Here is a 14,891-nt window from a genome sequence, read left to right on the forward strand (position 1 = left end):
GTTCTGCGAGTATCCCAACTTAACCATGAAGCATATCTGCAAACTGTAAGTCATTCATTTCTCATTACTCTTGGGCACATTGATGTATTTTGGCTTCCTGGTGAGTTAACCTGTTACCTGAAGGTTGATCTTAGTAGTAAGGATGTTTTATTGGTTCATGGGTTACTTAGGTATTTGGTTTATGTTTGTATTAATGATTTGTTAAAATGGTTACAGGCTCCAAGTTATTGTTGTAAGCTGGAGTAATGGGTTGGGTTCTGATATCTTCAGTCTTCTTTCATTCTACTCTCCTGAGCTCTGCATCTTCATCACATGAGTGTTGCTTTACTGATGAGGGTGTGGTCTGAGTGAGCAGAGGTGCATACTGGGATACAGAGCTGTCTCGAGTCTACAGGTCTGTAGACACGCCCCCTCAGGGGAAACCGAGTGTTTGAGAAACTGTCATGACGTCAGTTACATGGACTGGAATGTTCTTAAAGATGGAGACAGGGATTCAGAAGGAGAAACACCAGGGGGAGATGAGGGGGCTCCTCATCTCAACGACTAAAACAAAACTTCAGTCTGACACAGAGAACCATGGAACACATTCAACAGTCCCCTCCAGGCATCGTGACTCCTCAGGAACAGTTTCATTTCCAAGAAGGTCTTATTTGGGGCCATCCCCATATGGATCCTGCTCCTCAAGAGCCACCCCCCTCCACTGGGTGGTCTTCTGAACAGATGACCTCCTTCCTGTCCTCAGGCTGACTAAAGCTGCACGTTTGCATCTGTGAAGGCCCCTCATTCAGGAAACCACTGGACTACAAAGACATGACTTCAGAGATGTTGAATCAACCTGGTACACATTTTGGAGATGCCAAGCATAATCCATCACCAATATGGGACGCCACTGAAGAATGTTGCACATAATTTACGTCTCTGTAGACATTGGTTGTTCTGTTATGGGTGCCCTGGCAGGAGAGCTGGGGGGGGATGATGGAATGTTATTTGCTATGAGGTTTTTACCCTGCATGATTGTTTGGCCCTTTATGGCTCAGTGGTGTGTGTGTTTGGGTTTGACATGAGATGGAAGATTATTGAGCATCGCTAGGGTTCTACTGTGTGTGTGTCTCCCACTCACACCTGGCATGGGGTTCTACGTGCTGTCCTTGGTTCTATGTGTGTGTGTGTGTGTCCGGCTTGCTTTGACAGTGATAATGTTCATACGGGGGTCTGTGTGATTGGCTTGGGATATTGGAATGGTCAACTAAATCATACCTGATGGCCCATTTTATCTGATAGCACCCTACCATTGTTGGGAACGGCAGTTACTGTTCCAGAATGACGTATGCCTTTCCTGAACGGCATATGCCGTTCCACCTGAACGGCAGTTACCGTTTCAGAACGGCATGTGCCGTTCCACCTGAACGGCATGTGCCGTTCCACCTGAACGGCAGTTGATGGCAAGCCATCCCCGCCAGAAAACGGCATCATTTAGACGCGTATCACCTTCATTACACCGTAAAAAACGCCGTAAAATGTAGAAAAACTGAGTATTTTACGCCGTCATGCGCAAAAAAGCGCCGCTTTTTACGCCGCAATTAAGCCTTTCAAGAGCGCGCGTAGAAAGCGCCGTTTTGAACATCAAACCGCGCGTAAAATACAGCGCTTTTGTGCACATCACAACGCCGTAAAATACGGCGTTTCTCTAGTACGCTAATAATCTCCGCCCTTCTTTTCTCTCAGCCAATACCTTTTCATAGCTCATCTACTATAGTAGATGAGCTATGATGGCACAATTGGATCGGGGAATCCAACATAGGTTCTTGAAATGCAACACTGCTCAACGGCTTGAACAAATCCGTCTCTCTTCTGCTCTTTTCAGCTCTCTCACATTACTCTCAAACCGTGCCTACTAGTGATGGGAATTTCGGCTCCTTTTAGTGAGCCGGATCATTTGGATAAGCTCACCAACAAGAGCAGGCTCGTTCGGCTCCCAAACGGCTCTTCATATTACCACCTATACCTTTTATAATTCAGCCAAATGTAGCCCGTTTTGACTTATGATTTGTATGTGTAGGGCAGGCCTATATGTCACTTAAATGATTCAATGCATCCTATTATTATTCAAAAGTAAAAATTACATTTTCTAATATCAATAAATTGCTGTAGCTGATTGTTTTCATTGCATTTGAGCGCATCGTGCATTCCCGTCCCTCACTGCTTGCTTATGGGTATGATCCTTGTCTATCCCCACTTTATTGGTTGCATGCATGCGCGTGACAGTCAGGCACTGCACATACGCATAGCATGCACGGAGCCCTGTAGCGCGGAGATCTTCATATAATTCTGCCTAGGCAAACTTTATATATAAATAAAAGAAAAGAAACGGCTCGCGGTCGGGAGCCGACTCCCATCGTTCACTTAAAAGAACCGGCTCTTTGAACCGGCTTGTTTGTGACCGACCCATCACTAGTGCTTACAGCGATTTATCTACTAGTTTAAAGTCGACACCAGGATATACCACAAGGTGTCATTTTCCCCCTGTGAAATAAATACATACAAAATACATAAATACTAACCTGCTAATTAATTCCCTGTTAAATCATGTTGGTTGTGTGTTTTTCCAGCACTGAGACCACCTATCACTCCAACATTCACTGTGTTCTGTGTCCTGTGTCCTGCATTGCCTAGCAACCATTCTCAACCCCATGAAGCGCATAACAGAAACCCATTGACGCATGATCACTGCCAGTCCCGTAAGAGAGATTCAAGAGAATTAAAAGTATCTCAATCTTATTTATCAGGGAGAGATGTATTATACTGCAACCTAAATGGTGTGTTTTTGTGCCAGTGAGACAAAGTTAATGAACAAACTTGGTTCAAGTGAAAATATTTCACGTAATCAACACCATGATTACAATGCTTCCCCATGACGCATCCTAAACCAGAAGCAAAAAGAAAAAATAATTCTGGCCTTCTTGCTAAATTTCAATAACCAGTTCCTAATCCCCTTTTTTTGTAAAGCACTTGTAATAATTACAATATGAATATAATATATACTATGATTATTCTTATAGGAGATTACAGAGTAAAGGTCAATTATACAATTTTATCCCAATTATCTAATAATTCAAACACAATGCTCTGTCTCCAGTAATAGCCAACACTCTATAGTAATGTTTATCCTTTCCCATGTGATTGGACTCCCATGTGATGCTAGGGAGGGGGGCTATCTGAAAAGAAAAGGGGCCTGAGAAGAATGTGGTTGATGAGGGGGTGGATGTGTGTTAGTTTGTGTGAGACAAGAGAGGGATAGAGAAGCACAGAGTACAGCAACAGTGCGTAAAGTGCACCAAGGAGGCAGCTGACAAATGATGAAGGTAAGAATTAAAATGTGTCTTCTGATTTTTCATAAAAAAGGTTGTTACAGTGATAAGTGTCCATCTTTGAACCGGTTTGTAGATGGACGGGCTATTTGAAGAACATCTTCTTGAAAGAAACAACTTTCACCCCCTATGGGCCTCTTGATTACACATGCGATTTGGTGACCCACAGGGTGGGTTTTGTGTGCCAGTGTTGGTTAGTTTGTTAGAGCCTGGTTAGTTTGTTATCACAAGGGGTACAGGGATTCCTTCCACCAGAGAAACAAGAGAAGCAATCAGGCAAGGAGCCAACATCATTTTGTACAAAAAATGTAATTCACTGCTCGATAATGACAAAAATAAAAATTGTACTATTGACATTTTTCTCCAAAGCTACTTCCAGTAATTACTATTACCGGAGTATTGCAAAAATATTCCTACATACAGTTTCAAAATCTAAATCATACGATACAATATAGCAAGAGCAGAGGCTGAACTCATTATCGTTAGGTAAATTTATAAAATGTTGTTGAATGGAAATACTCAAAACTTGTTAAATAATTATCTGTGCTCAAGACTCAAACCAATAATTGAAAGATGGTAAGTTTGTCAATATGCTGGTGTGGATTTCTCTTATATTCTCAGTGTTTGGAACAATGTTCATCATGTGTCAGTTTCAAGAGTATTCTCTCAAAACAGTTATTGGAAAGTCAAATAATCTTTTCTTTTTTTTTAACATTTATGCCTGAATTGGCTCCAGTTAAAGTCCTCAGGCTCAGTCACATCCTTGTCCTTTGTATGTTTGCATTCATAAAATCTAGGGTAAACTCACACTACTGTAGACATCCAGGATGAGTGCAATCAGCAACCTGACACAGCAAGCAGCCTTGGAAAGCAGCAGCCTCTACAATAGATCGAAGGGGTCTTACAATGGGAGCAGCGGTTACCAGAACCCCTTCTCACCCACTATGGACAAAGCCATCAATGGCTTCACCATCATCATCCTCTTCATCACGATGGTGTCTCTTGGGTGCACGATGGAAGTGGCCAAGATCAAGGACCACATCTTCAAGCCAAAGGGGGTTGCCATTGCTGTGGTGGCCCAGTTCGGCATCATGCCGCTGACTGCCTTTTGCCTGGCCACCGTCTTCAAGCTGGAGCAGATTGAGGTCCTGACTGTGTTGATCTGTGGGTGTTGCCCAGGGGGAAACCTATCCAACATTTTCTCTCTGGCACTGAAGGGAGACATGAACCTGAGGTAAATCATTCTCGAATCGTGTTAAATCATTACCTGCTTTTTCATCAACTGCAAATACAGGACTACAAGCCTAAACTTGAACCTGAAAGTGTTCAGCGTTCCATGCCTGATTTCTGTCCTTGTGTTTCGTTTCAGTATTGTCATGACCACATTCTCGACGCTCGCTGCCCTGGGAATGATGCCCCTCCTGCTACTCATCTACAGCCAGGGCTTGGGCAGTCTGCAGAACGCTGTGCCATACACAGGCATCACCATCGCCCTCTTCATGACCCTCGTTCCCTGTGGCTTCGGCATCGCCCTCAATCATTACAAACCCAAATACTCAGCTGTGGTGATCAAGGTGGGCCCTTCCTTCCTTCTGAACTCAGACATTAGTGACCTCCACCGAGGAGGTTGTGTTCTCTCGTTTGTGTGTCTGTCCTTCTGTGTATCTGTGTGGGAAACTGCGCCGGCAACCAGAAGTCTCAGAAGATGATTTTGAACATAAGATGAACAGATTGATTTCTGCAGTGGACTGTCTCCAACATGGGTTTGATTCTAAACCTTTACAAACACTTTGTCGCAGGATGTTGGTGGCCAGACAGGATGTTTTAACTTGTTTTCCCAGCGGCTAGGGGAAACATTGAGTTGGTTTGCTCTTTGGATGGCATATCTTTTATAAGACCAACAATACTGCTGGAACAGGGTGATGGCATTTCAGCTGAGTCTTCCATTCAGTGTGAACTGAAAAAGCCACCAAGTCATCAAAAGCCATGACAGCATAATCAAAATACATAAAACCTTTTTGAGTCAGTTCTTTTACAGATTGTCACCCCAAGGAAATGATTGGTGCAATCATTTTCAGGCGAAATAAAGTGAAACGCCCTAGACACACAGATTAAGGCTTATCTGCCATCAGATTTAGGATGTTTAAGTAAAGGCTGATTTGGGTGACTAGTGTGTGGTATATCTCAAAACCCTATGCTAATTGTGCAATGTCTCATGGTAATGAAGATGTTTGGTGACCTCCCCAAGCCCCGCAACATTTCTAAAGGGACCTTCTGGGTTGTCATTGGATTCAGCTCGGAGCAGCCAATTGGCTCCCTCAAAGCCAGGCCGACTTCTACTAAGCTGATTCCTTAGCAGTGGTCTTTGCTCTACTGAGCACATTGCTTAGTTGAACAATGATTTGTGGTCACATGTTAACATTTGTTTGCCTTCTTACAATTGACTTTTCCTGGATGCGATACGCCTCTCATCTGAAGCTCCCTCTTGGTAGGTTGGTCTCAGCATCTGTCTCATTTCCTCGGTGGCCGTCGGCGTCATGTCGGGCATCACCATCGGGGGGTCGGTGTGGGTGGTGCTGTCGCCACAGATCATGTCTGTGGCCGCACTGATGCCGCTGACCGGCTATACGCTCGGTTACGTCATGTCCACCATCTTTAAACAAAACCATCAGTAAGTGAACTATTTTAATGGAACTCATTTAACATTTGGGACATTTTGCTGAATAAGTGTCACACAAAGCAAACTTTTTTTTTTGGTCAGATGTAGAAGGACTATCTCCATGGAGACAGGCTGCCAGAACATCCAGCTGTGTGCAACCATCTTGAAGGTGGCGTTCTCTCCTGAGGTCATCGGGCCCCTATATCTCTTCCCCCTCATCTATATTGTGTTCCAGGGAGGCGAAGCCCTCGTTTTCATCCTGCTATTCAGATGTTACGAAGCGTTTAAGCCCAAAATTGAGGGTAAATGTCACAGCTGAACATATTGTGCTATCATGTTTTTCTTAATTCTCACCATCTCCAGTGTGAAGCAAGCAAGTTCAACCCCTCATCTTTCAAAAGTCTTGCTTCTAATCCATTTACTTTTTTGTTTGTTTGCTTGTACAGAAAAGACAGTACATCCAAATGTTAACGTTAACATGGAGGAAATTAAGACGTATTGAAGGAGTTTGCGGTTGGATCTCCCAGGCTGAAGTGCTGCAGGGTCGAGGACAAACAGCCTCCTCCCTTCGTGTCGTTTACCTCAGGCAGTAACATGACACGGATATGTGTCACATGTCTAGAGACACTGCTCTTTAGTACGCATAAATGGAATTTTTATATTGAAACAATCTGACGATTGTTAAATTAATATTGCTATAAAGAACTATCTTTTAGGGTAAATGTTTTGAAATAATATATCACAAGATCATTACAAAAATAAGATTGTGTTTAGAGTAAGATTAGACATGTTTTCATAATGTTATAATAATTATGTTTGCGTGTAAATTTACTTTGAAATATGCAGAGATGTAAAGTTTATGAATAAATTACCATAAGGAGGCCAACTGAAACACATTTGTCTGCGGTATTTTGTGGCACTAAAAATAACAATTAAAACAATGGTAAAATCGACACCTCAAATAATATTTAATTTGAATGAACATAGTATATACAGTTAAAACATAAGTTATTATTTTTACAAATATTAAAATACAATCTTTAAAACAAAAAAAGTCCTTTGCTAAATCCAAAAGGAAAGCAAAACGTAAACTTGAATTCTGACATCATACCATAATGAACAATAAGTAATTTGTTTCAGATTTTCCCATCAACATTAAAAGCTGTGATATTACATGCCTGCGGTAGAGTTCCACCCTAGCACTGTGAAAAGATCCTTTTTAGAAAACCTTTTTCCAGGATTGTGGAAGCATAAAAAGAAAAGGAAATAAAAGAACTGTGGCTGATCAACAGCAATCTGGACATAAACACTCAATACTAACCCCATAACCAAGACTCAGCGAGAGCAGCCTTTGCAAGCAACCAGAATAAATAAAGTTTGGACATTTTTTCAGGGGCGAGGTGTGTTAAAGCTACACAAAACGATCACGAAAGGCGTCGACGTCAATTCACATTCATTATGAAAACATCATTCAATTCCAGTGAATTCCTTTTCTTACAGATGCTTGTGCATAGAAGTGAAAAGCTAAGGCCATTGGAAGGGGTATGAATGTAAACGGTAGAAAAGTCCTAGGGCCCCAGCTCTTCTGGGCTAAAGGACCAGACGACTCACTAGATGGTTAAATCCAGTCTACGCGCATCTCACAGTCTTCAGAGTCCTGTGACTCTGGACATAATGGAGGGGAAAAATAAAAACAGATTAAAAGAATGTGTGCTTGGGTATGACAGTCCCGGGGTTGGCTTGGCAGGCCTTCATGCATCATTCCTGGTGCACGTGTAGTGTGTTAACCACCAGGTTAACAACGTACATTGGGCAAGACATAGTGACGAGATGGATCCCTCTCTAAATACATACCTTGCTGCTCCCTCATGGGGCTTTCTCTCTTTTTTTTTTGCGCCTAAATCCCAAGCTAAGCCGAATTGACCAAAAGATCAAACTTATGCATTTGAGTCAGACATTAAGTACACGCAAGGATTCCTATAAAATGTTGAAGCATTTACGTATGTACAATGTGGAATCCCATCCCTCTAGGGGTGCGCGGGGGGATTCTGAAAGTCAAGCAGCCTGTTTGAGCCGGTGCGTCGGGCGGTCAGATGGGGGGGGGGTCTTCTGTGTTGACAGCTGCCGTCGTCTTGCTCAACGCCACAGTGTGGGGAAGAAGCAGCAACGGCACCATGCAGTCTCTGATGTGTTCGGGCACTGCGTCCGGTCGGTCAGTCTCAGGCCTCCTTCAACAAAGGCATATCTGCGGAGGGGGACAAACAGAGAACCACACGTTCAATATAGTGCTGTCAAGGGATTAAAATATTTAATCGCGATTGTTGTCATAATTAACTCGCGATTAATCACAAATTTTTTTCTATTCTAAATATCCCTTGATTACGTGCTGCTAGCCTTTTAGTGAGATCAGAGTGTTGAGAAGGACAGTAATAAAATATATTTGGTAGGATGGATATAAGAAGAGAGACCCGCATTGAATTCACCCCGGTCCACTTTACATCGGGTAGGTGCATGACAGTGGTAGGCCTACAGTAAAACTTCAATAGCCCAGGCTTTTATTTGTTTCAATCACTGAACTTTCGAACAAAACTCTTGCTCAGCAAAGATGGGAAGTACTATAATATTTATTATTTAAACCAGTATGAATATTCCTACCGTACGTAGGCCTACACACATTACCAGGCTATCGAATAACGCCCACACACACACACACACACACACAGGTAATCTGGAGAGTCGGGAGAATTCCCGGTGGGCCGTTAACGTTTCGGGGCTATCGGGCTGATTATTGTGGGATAACAATATTGCGTTCATAAAAGTTCCTTGCCGCGCCGTCCGGCAGCCTGAGCTGTGCACCCGCAACCTCTCACTCACTCAACAACCGCGACACAAAAATACTGTCAACGTCGCAACCAAGTCGATTTTGTCTAGAGGGGAGTAACTGAGCGCCCCCTCCCAAAGTGGTACAGCCCAGGTGGGCCTTGAACTGCGATTGGTCAGAAAGACGTAACAGCTAATGACAACATTGAACTCTCGTGCAGGCTCGAACAGAGTGACACACAAACATACACACACTCTTAAGGAGTTTTTCACCCGCTCCGTATCCTTGCTTGCCCCAACAAGTTTGTGTGACGTGCTTGCTGTTTAGTTTCTGGTGTAGCTAGATCCGGTATGGTGTCGTTTTTCTAACGTGATTAGATGTTTGTTGTTGCTAGACAGCAGGTGAAAAAACGACAACGTTTGCCAAGCCAAAAGAGCGCTAATCGCGCGCAAAAAAAAACGAACGCCGTTAAAATTGGTTTGCGTTAACGCCATTAATAACGCGTTAAACTGAGAGCACTAATTCAATACCATCCTTCAACAACAACAACCCTAACAACGACAGCTGCTTAGCAGAGCAAGCGAGCGGTTCCGGGCCCTTACCATCGGAGAAGTCCATATCTGAGTCCACCAGGGACAGGCTGTGTTGATCCCTGCTGGTGGGGGGCTTGTTATGGTGGGAGGGGGCAGCGCCGGCGGCCCCTGCGTGGTGCTCCAGGGCCCAGCAGGACGATGAGGGGGACGGCGTGGAAGAGGAGCAGGAGGAGGAGGAGAAGGAGGGCGGTAAAGTGTGGACCACCGCCATCTCCGAGTGCTGGTGGGACGAGGGTCTGGAGGGGCCCGCCTCTGGACTCTGCTCGCCCTCCGACAGCACGATCTGCACCCGGGACTCGGGACCCGGGGTGGGGGGCCCCCCGCCGTTCACCGCCTCCTCGTAGGAGGGCAGGGTCACCTGGACGCCCTCCACCATGATGGACACGGGCTGCCCGGTCACTCCCTGATCCCGGCTGGCCGAGAGAACACAACACAGCCTTACTGTGAGGTTACATTACGACACTCTACGTTAACCACCCAACAAGCGCCTGACCCGACATACGGTCTGAACCCGGATTATCCGAGATGAGAAGCGCCCGGGGAAGGGAGGACTGGCGACCGCACTCACCGGTGGAAGGACTTGAGCCTAGGCTGCAGCAGCACAAACAGCACCACCAGCAGCAGGACCAGAGCCACAGAGCTCGCCGTAGACGCCACGATGGACAGCGTGGGCATCCCTAGTGGCAGCTTTGGATCGCGGTCTGTGGGGGGTGGCACAGACATGGGAGTAAACAAACAGGATTTCTAATGGCATTATACTAATGAAAATAATAATATATCTCATTTATATAGCACCTTTCATTGTCAGTGAAAATCTCATGGTGCTGTTACAGTGCATTAAAGTCACTAAAAGCAGAAAAAACGACAGCAGGGGAAAAACTAGATAAACCGTCCCCTGTTTACCTCCATCCATCAGGCAGCTGATCTGCATGGGGTCGTCCCACTCCCCGTTCAGGCAGGTCAGGTACTTGTAGTCCCCCTTGAGGATGAAGCCCTCGGCGCAGAAGTACTCGATGACCGTGGCGTGGGAGAGGCTGCGGCAGGGCGCGGGGTGGCAGGTGTAGCCCCCGTTCACCGGCTGGTACGGGGGGAGGCACACTGTTCGCGGATCGACAGATTCCTCATTAGAGAGACTCTTACTCTGGGACCCTGTGTTCCGGAAAGCAGGCAGGATGATCGAACCCTGGGGGAGCGTCTCTGCTGGCCGCACTAGTGCGTCCGTTAACCATGACGTTTGACCAACACACAGCATTAAGCGCGAGCGTGAACAACAGCAATGTCTTACTTGCATCATTTTGTCATCAATGTACTGGTTTGTGTAATTACAATTGTAGCAGGCATGCTCACGTTTAACGCCATCAAGCGGAATTAACACCGCAAAGCAATTTTGACAAATGATATCGGGAGCGGCTGTTTATGTGAAGCCAGGAGAGACGGACACACAGGGTCGATCCCCCAGACTGGGTCTAGCGTGGTCCTTTAAGGGTCACGGGGCGCTGGTGAATTTACCGTCACTCCGGATGCAGCGGGGCGGCTCCGACGACCAGCGGCCCAGCGGGCTGCAGGTTAGCAGGCTGGCTCCCTCCACCAGGAAGCCCGAGTCACAGCTGTACTGCAGCACCGTGCCCACGGGGAAGGAGCCCCGGTTGCTCTCGCTCAGGTTGGTGGAGCCGTGTTGCACCATGACCGGCCTCACACACACTAGGGGGAGGGAAAGAGGAAGAGAGTTACACACCACTAGGTCACGCCAAAATAGGCTCGGCGGTATCAAGGGTGTTTAGAAATACTGTTCAAATGATTAATCAATACCATCAAAAAATACAGACTCTCTATTCAACTAGTTTCTGACATCTTATGAATAAATATATTATGTTGATAATAATTCTGTAAAAGTTAGTATATATAAATAAATAGTCCAAAATAAATTTGCCGTTACATTTTGATATGAACATCCTTACTGTACCGATAGTGATATATTATTGTTTCTCTTTCTTCTGACAAATTAACTCATGTAAGTCGCTTTGGATGAAAGCGCCTGCTAAATTCCCTAAATGTAAAGGTAATTTTAGAAAGACATAGGTTTCTTCGCCAACAATTAACAGCTGGCACGGTTCCCAAGCGTTTCACATTGTTCCACGTGGTTCCACAACATCCTGACATCAAAGCTGAAGGGACATTTATAGCAGTTTAGCGATGACGTACGTTAGAGTTGGAACCAACCACCAACCTTGGCTGACGCAGCTGACCTGCGTCGACGCGTCCCACTGACCCTCCTGGCAGGTGACGTATTTGTAGTCCCCCTTGAGGAGGAAGCCCTGGTCGCAGAAGAACTCGATGACGGTTCCGTCTGAGAACCGGCGGCAGGGCGACGGGTGGCAGGTGTAGCCGCCGTTCGCCGGCTCAAAGGGAGTCCGACACACTGATGAGGAGGAGGAGACGAGAGCACAGCATGTAGAACAGAACGCACAACAGGGTCCCTCTTTGGCAGGCTTGAATCATGTTGTTTTTTTGACTATGGACAAATGATACGACACCGCCATTTTTAAAACAGCAGGGGAGTGTGTGTGTGTGTGTGTGTGTGTGTGTGTGTGTGTGTGTGTGTGTGTGTGTGTGTGTGTGTGTGTGTGTGTGTGTGTGTGTGTGTGTGTGTGTGTGTGTGTGTGTGTGTGTGTGTGTGTGTGTGTGTGCGTGCGTCGTCAGCAATTGAGTAGACGAGCGAGGAGAGCGAGCGGTAGCGTATGTGTCTCAGTCTAGTGAAGAACCGAACAAGTCCGGTTATGTGTAAGAATGAAGTAGTCAATCTACTTGCCTGTCAATCTGACAACTTGACCTGAGTGATACAATTTAGCCAGACATTTAATTTGTCTGCACTAACAGCTAATATCATGTGGATGGATCTGGACTGGAAGGATAGGAGGGATAGAAAGGTGTGTCGCGCTTTCTGCCTTCTCGCACCGCGAGACAGGTTTGTGGCTCTAAGTGTCATGATTTCAGTTTCGATACGCATATCATTACAGCCCTAGTGGAAACCATAGTTGTAAATATCACGAAACTGTAACCTCTGTACTCAAATTACCTCCTGTGCTTTGTTAACTACTTACAAATGAAAAAGCTGTATTTCTCTTCAGGAAGTATAAATCAGAAACGTTTATAAAGTACAGTCAAACTAGTGACTCTGTGATTAATACCTCCTCAAAAGGGTGTTCAACTCTTTGGCAGGTCGGTCTTAAGCAGGCAGATTCTATAACTTATAGAGAAGCAAATGAAACAAACCCAACCCCACATAACCTAGTATGTTCGTCTTACGGCCACTGTGGACGCATCGCGGCGGCTCCGCCGACCAGTGTCCCAGCGGGGTGCAGGTGAGGGTGCTGGGCCCGTCCGCCACGTAGCCGGGGTCACAGCTGTACTGGAGCACGGTCCCTGCGGGGAGGGAACCCCGGTTGCTCTCCGTTAGGTTGACCCAGCTGTTCGCCACCATGTAGGGCCTCACGCATCCTGGGGTGGAGAGGGGAGAAAGGGGCGCGATCTGAGAAAAGGTTTTGCGGTTTTAGACTAGAAATCAAGCGGCTATTGTAGCAGCTTCACGTGTGCCCTGCGTGAGACTCGACATGGCTGCTGTGTTGTTGAGCTGCAAGGAAAACAAGAGCCATGAGAGGAGAGCCACCTGTGTCTAGAACGATAGTTCTGGGTGGTAGAAGACTATACATAAAAATGTAGTTAGAAAGAATAGAAAGAGTAAGTGTAACTCTATGGTCTATATGGAGAAGTTATAAATGGGTCATATTACAATGCGATATTGGAACAAGGGAAAGTAGGCAGGACAAGCTATATACTTCTTATCAGCTTTGGCAGGGTTGCAATCTGTCTGCCTGTTGACCTTATTTATGGTGTTGTGCGTTTTCTGGGTCAGGCGTGTGGGGCTTTTTATTGCTTCCCCACGGTTGAAGTAAACTTAAGTTAAGTGTTGGAAGAGAGCCTTGTGATGGTGAGAAACTAACCTCCTCAGGTTGTCAAACCACAAACTGGCCAATTGACTGCAATATATATGCAATTGTAAACACACCTTTGTAAAATGTCTGCTAGCTATTGCCACTCTTTGACCCAACTAAACATACTGGAGGAAAAGGCTGGCTGATCAATCTAAATATTCAAGTCAAATGTAATTTGAATTTTCAACAGAGGTTTAAGTAAACGTCCAAGATTTCATGCAGGTTGATTATCTATTAAATCAAGTTGCCACATTGTGCCAGGTGAGACATGAGTCATATGCATGACTGATATTTTAATTGATTACTAATGTATAACACAATTGGTATATTTTTGTTAATCAGGCAATTTGACAGTTTATCTCACTGGCTCCGTGGTAATTGTGGAATCGATAAAACTTCCAACTGTGTAACTCACCTAAGCCATGTCCAGTCGACAACACTGCGAGAACAACAAGCAGGGAGAAGGGTCGTATGTTGCCAGAAGTGCAGGGCCAATAGGCGTCTGATATTGACGCAACCATTCCATTGCACATCTTTCCTGGCAGACACAAGCCGACCTGGCAAGAACACAGGAGGACTTAACGTAAACAGACATACACATGAATGCAATGGCGACCAATCCGAAAACCTTGACACAATGCGGACAACTGCATGACGCATGAATTCTGCATAAACTGGAGAGTTGCCAGTGAAATGGGCGTAATTTACGAAGGAACGTTCTTATTTCCTAGTACTTTAACACGGCGACGAAAAAGGATCTCCGCTTGTTCACAAACAGTCGTATACTGTTTGATTTAACGCACTGGATTTAAATCGACAAACAGGTGAACGTTTGGTTGAGTTAAAGTTAGACTATGAGCTGTGGTTGTGACCTGGTTGGGAACGGCCGGACTATGCAGCTACACGCCCATTTCCACTCGCTTCCTTGTTGTTGCCCTACAGCCCGACCAGAGAGAACAATGCAACAGTCTAAGGACAGCTATTATAAAACATCGCCAACACATGAATGCTCACGCCATTGATATATTCGGAAACATAATACCTGAATACAAGGAAAAACGTTTTACCGGGCTGTCATTGTTAGCTTCCCTGTTGGTTAATCCCATATTATTTTAGCTAGCGTGCTAACGGGCTCAATAGCAAAGCAATTCTCGACGGTACTTACCACAACACTGCCTCGTATCCCCCTCAACCTCTTCCACTCTCGCTAAGTGGTCATTCAACACTAGTATAAATCCATCATCAGGTTCACATAAGGTTTTACTGGAAAACAGGGGGTATACAATTACACCGAAAGGCAGTATGACTAAAGTGACAGCTAGCTAGCCTGGTAACCTCTAGCCCGCTAGCCGAAGTGATCGAATCTGAAACCCCAGCTGGGCGGGGGGTGGACCCTGATGACGTCACGTAACCTTAGAAACCAAAAAGTCACGTTAACTATATGGATGTAAACATCCG

At 45.4% G+C, this 14,891-nt stretch overlaps 2 protein-coding genes across 3 annotated transcripts; one reads left to right on the top strand and one right to left on the bottom strand.

Moving 5' to 3' along the window:
- Positions 1-3,234: 3,234 nt before the first annotated feature.
- Positions 3,235-6,919, top strand: LOC115543661 (sodium/bile acid cotransporter). Its single transcript, XM_030356103.1, has 6 exons — positions 3,235-3,362; positions 4,166-4,602; positions 4,738-4,942; positions 5,861-6,039; positions 6,130-6,329; positions 6,474-6,919. The coding sequence occupies exons 2-6, from the start codon at positions 4,196-4,198 to the stop codon at positions 6,527-6,529; spliced, it is 1,047 nt and encodes a 348-aa protein (XP_030211963.1). The 5' UTR covers positions 3,235-3,362; positions 4,166-4,195; the 3' UTR covers positions 6,530-6,919.
- A 52-nt stretch (positions 6,920-6,971) lies between these two features.
- Positions 6,972-14,869, bottom strand: LOC115543659 (sushi domain-containing protein 6). 2 transcript variants are annotated; one of them, XM_030356101.1, is made up of 9 exons: positions 14,599-14,869; positions 13,849-13,990; positions 12,748-12,939; positions 11,669-11,860; positions 10,951-11,142; positions 10,345-10,539; positions 10,010-10,142; positions 9,451-9,854; positions 6,972-8,272 (listed from the first exon to the last, which is right to left on the bottom strand). In XM_030356101.1, the coding sequence occupies exons 2-9, from the start codon at positions 13,964-13,966 to the stop codon at positions 8,247-8,249; spliced, it is 1,452 nt and encodes a 483-aa protein (XP_030211961.1). In that variant the 5' UTR covers positions 13,967-13,990; positions 14,599-14,869; the 3' UTR covers positions 6,972-8,246. The 2 variants fall into 2 exon arrangements, with proteins under 2 accessions (XP_030211961.1, XP_030211960.1); XM_030356100.1 differs by having other exon boundaries at positions 10,345-10,590.
- Positions 14,870-14,891: the final 22 nt, after the last annotated feature.

This window comes from Gadus morhua, chromosome 5 (assembly GCF_902167405.1).
Source record: "Gadus morhua chromosome 5, gadMor3.0, whole genome shotgun sequence".
Taxonomy (NCBI): domain Eukaryota; kingdom Metazoa; phylum Chordata; class Actinopteri; order Gadiformes; family Gadidae; genus Gadus; species Gadus morhua.

Coding starts and splice junctions, on each gene's coding strand:
- LOC115543661 (XM_030356103.1), top strand. CDS start 4,196: ATGAGTGCAATCAGCAACCTGACACAGCAAGCAGCCTTGGAAAGCAGC. Junction 4,603..4,737: donor AAGGGAGACATGAACCTGAG/GTAAATCATTCT, acceptor GTTTCGTTTCAG/TATTGTCATGACCACATTCT. Junction 6,040..6,129: donor ATCTTTAAACAAAACCATCA/GTAAGTGAACTA, acceptor TTTTTTGGTCAG/ATGTAGAAGGACTATCTCCA.
- LOC115543659 (XM_030356100.1), bottom strand. CDS start 13,966: ATGTGCAATGGAATGGTTGCGTCAATATCAGACGCCTATTGGCCCTGC. Junction 11,143..11,668: donor GGTCAGCTGCGTCAGCCAAG/GTTGGTGGTTGG, acceptor CCCTCCCCCTAG/TGTGTGTGAGGCCGGTCATG. Junction 10,143..10,344: donor CAGCTGCCTGATGGATGGAG/GTAAACAGGGGA, acceptor CACCCCCCACAG/ACCGCGATCCAAAGCTGCCA.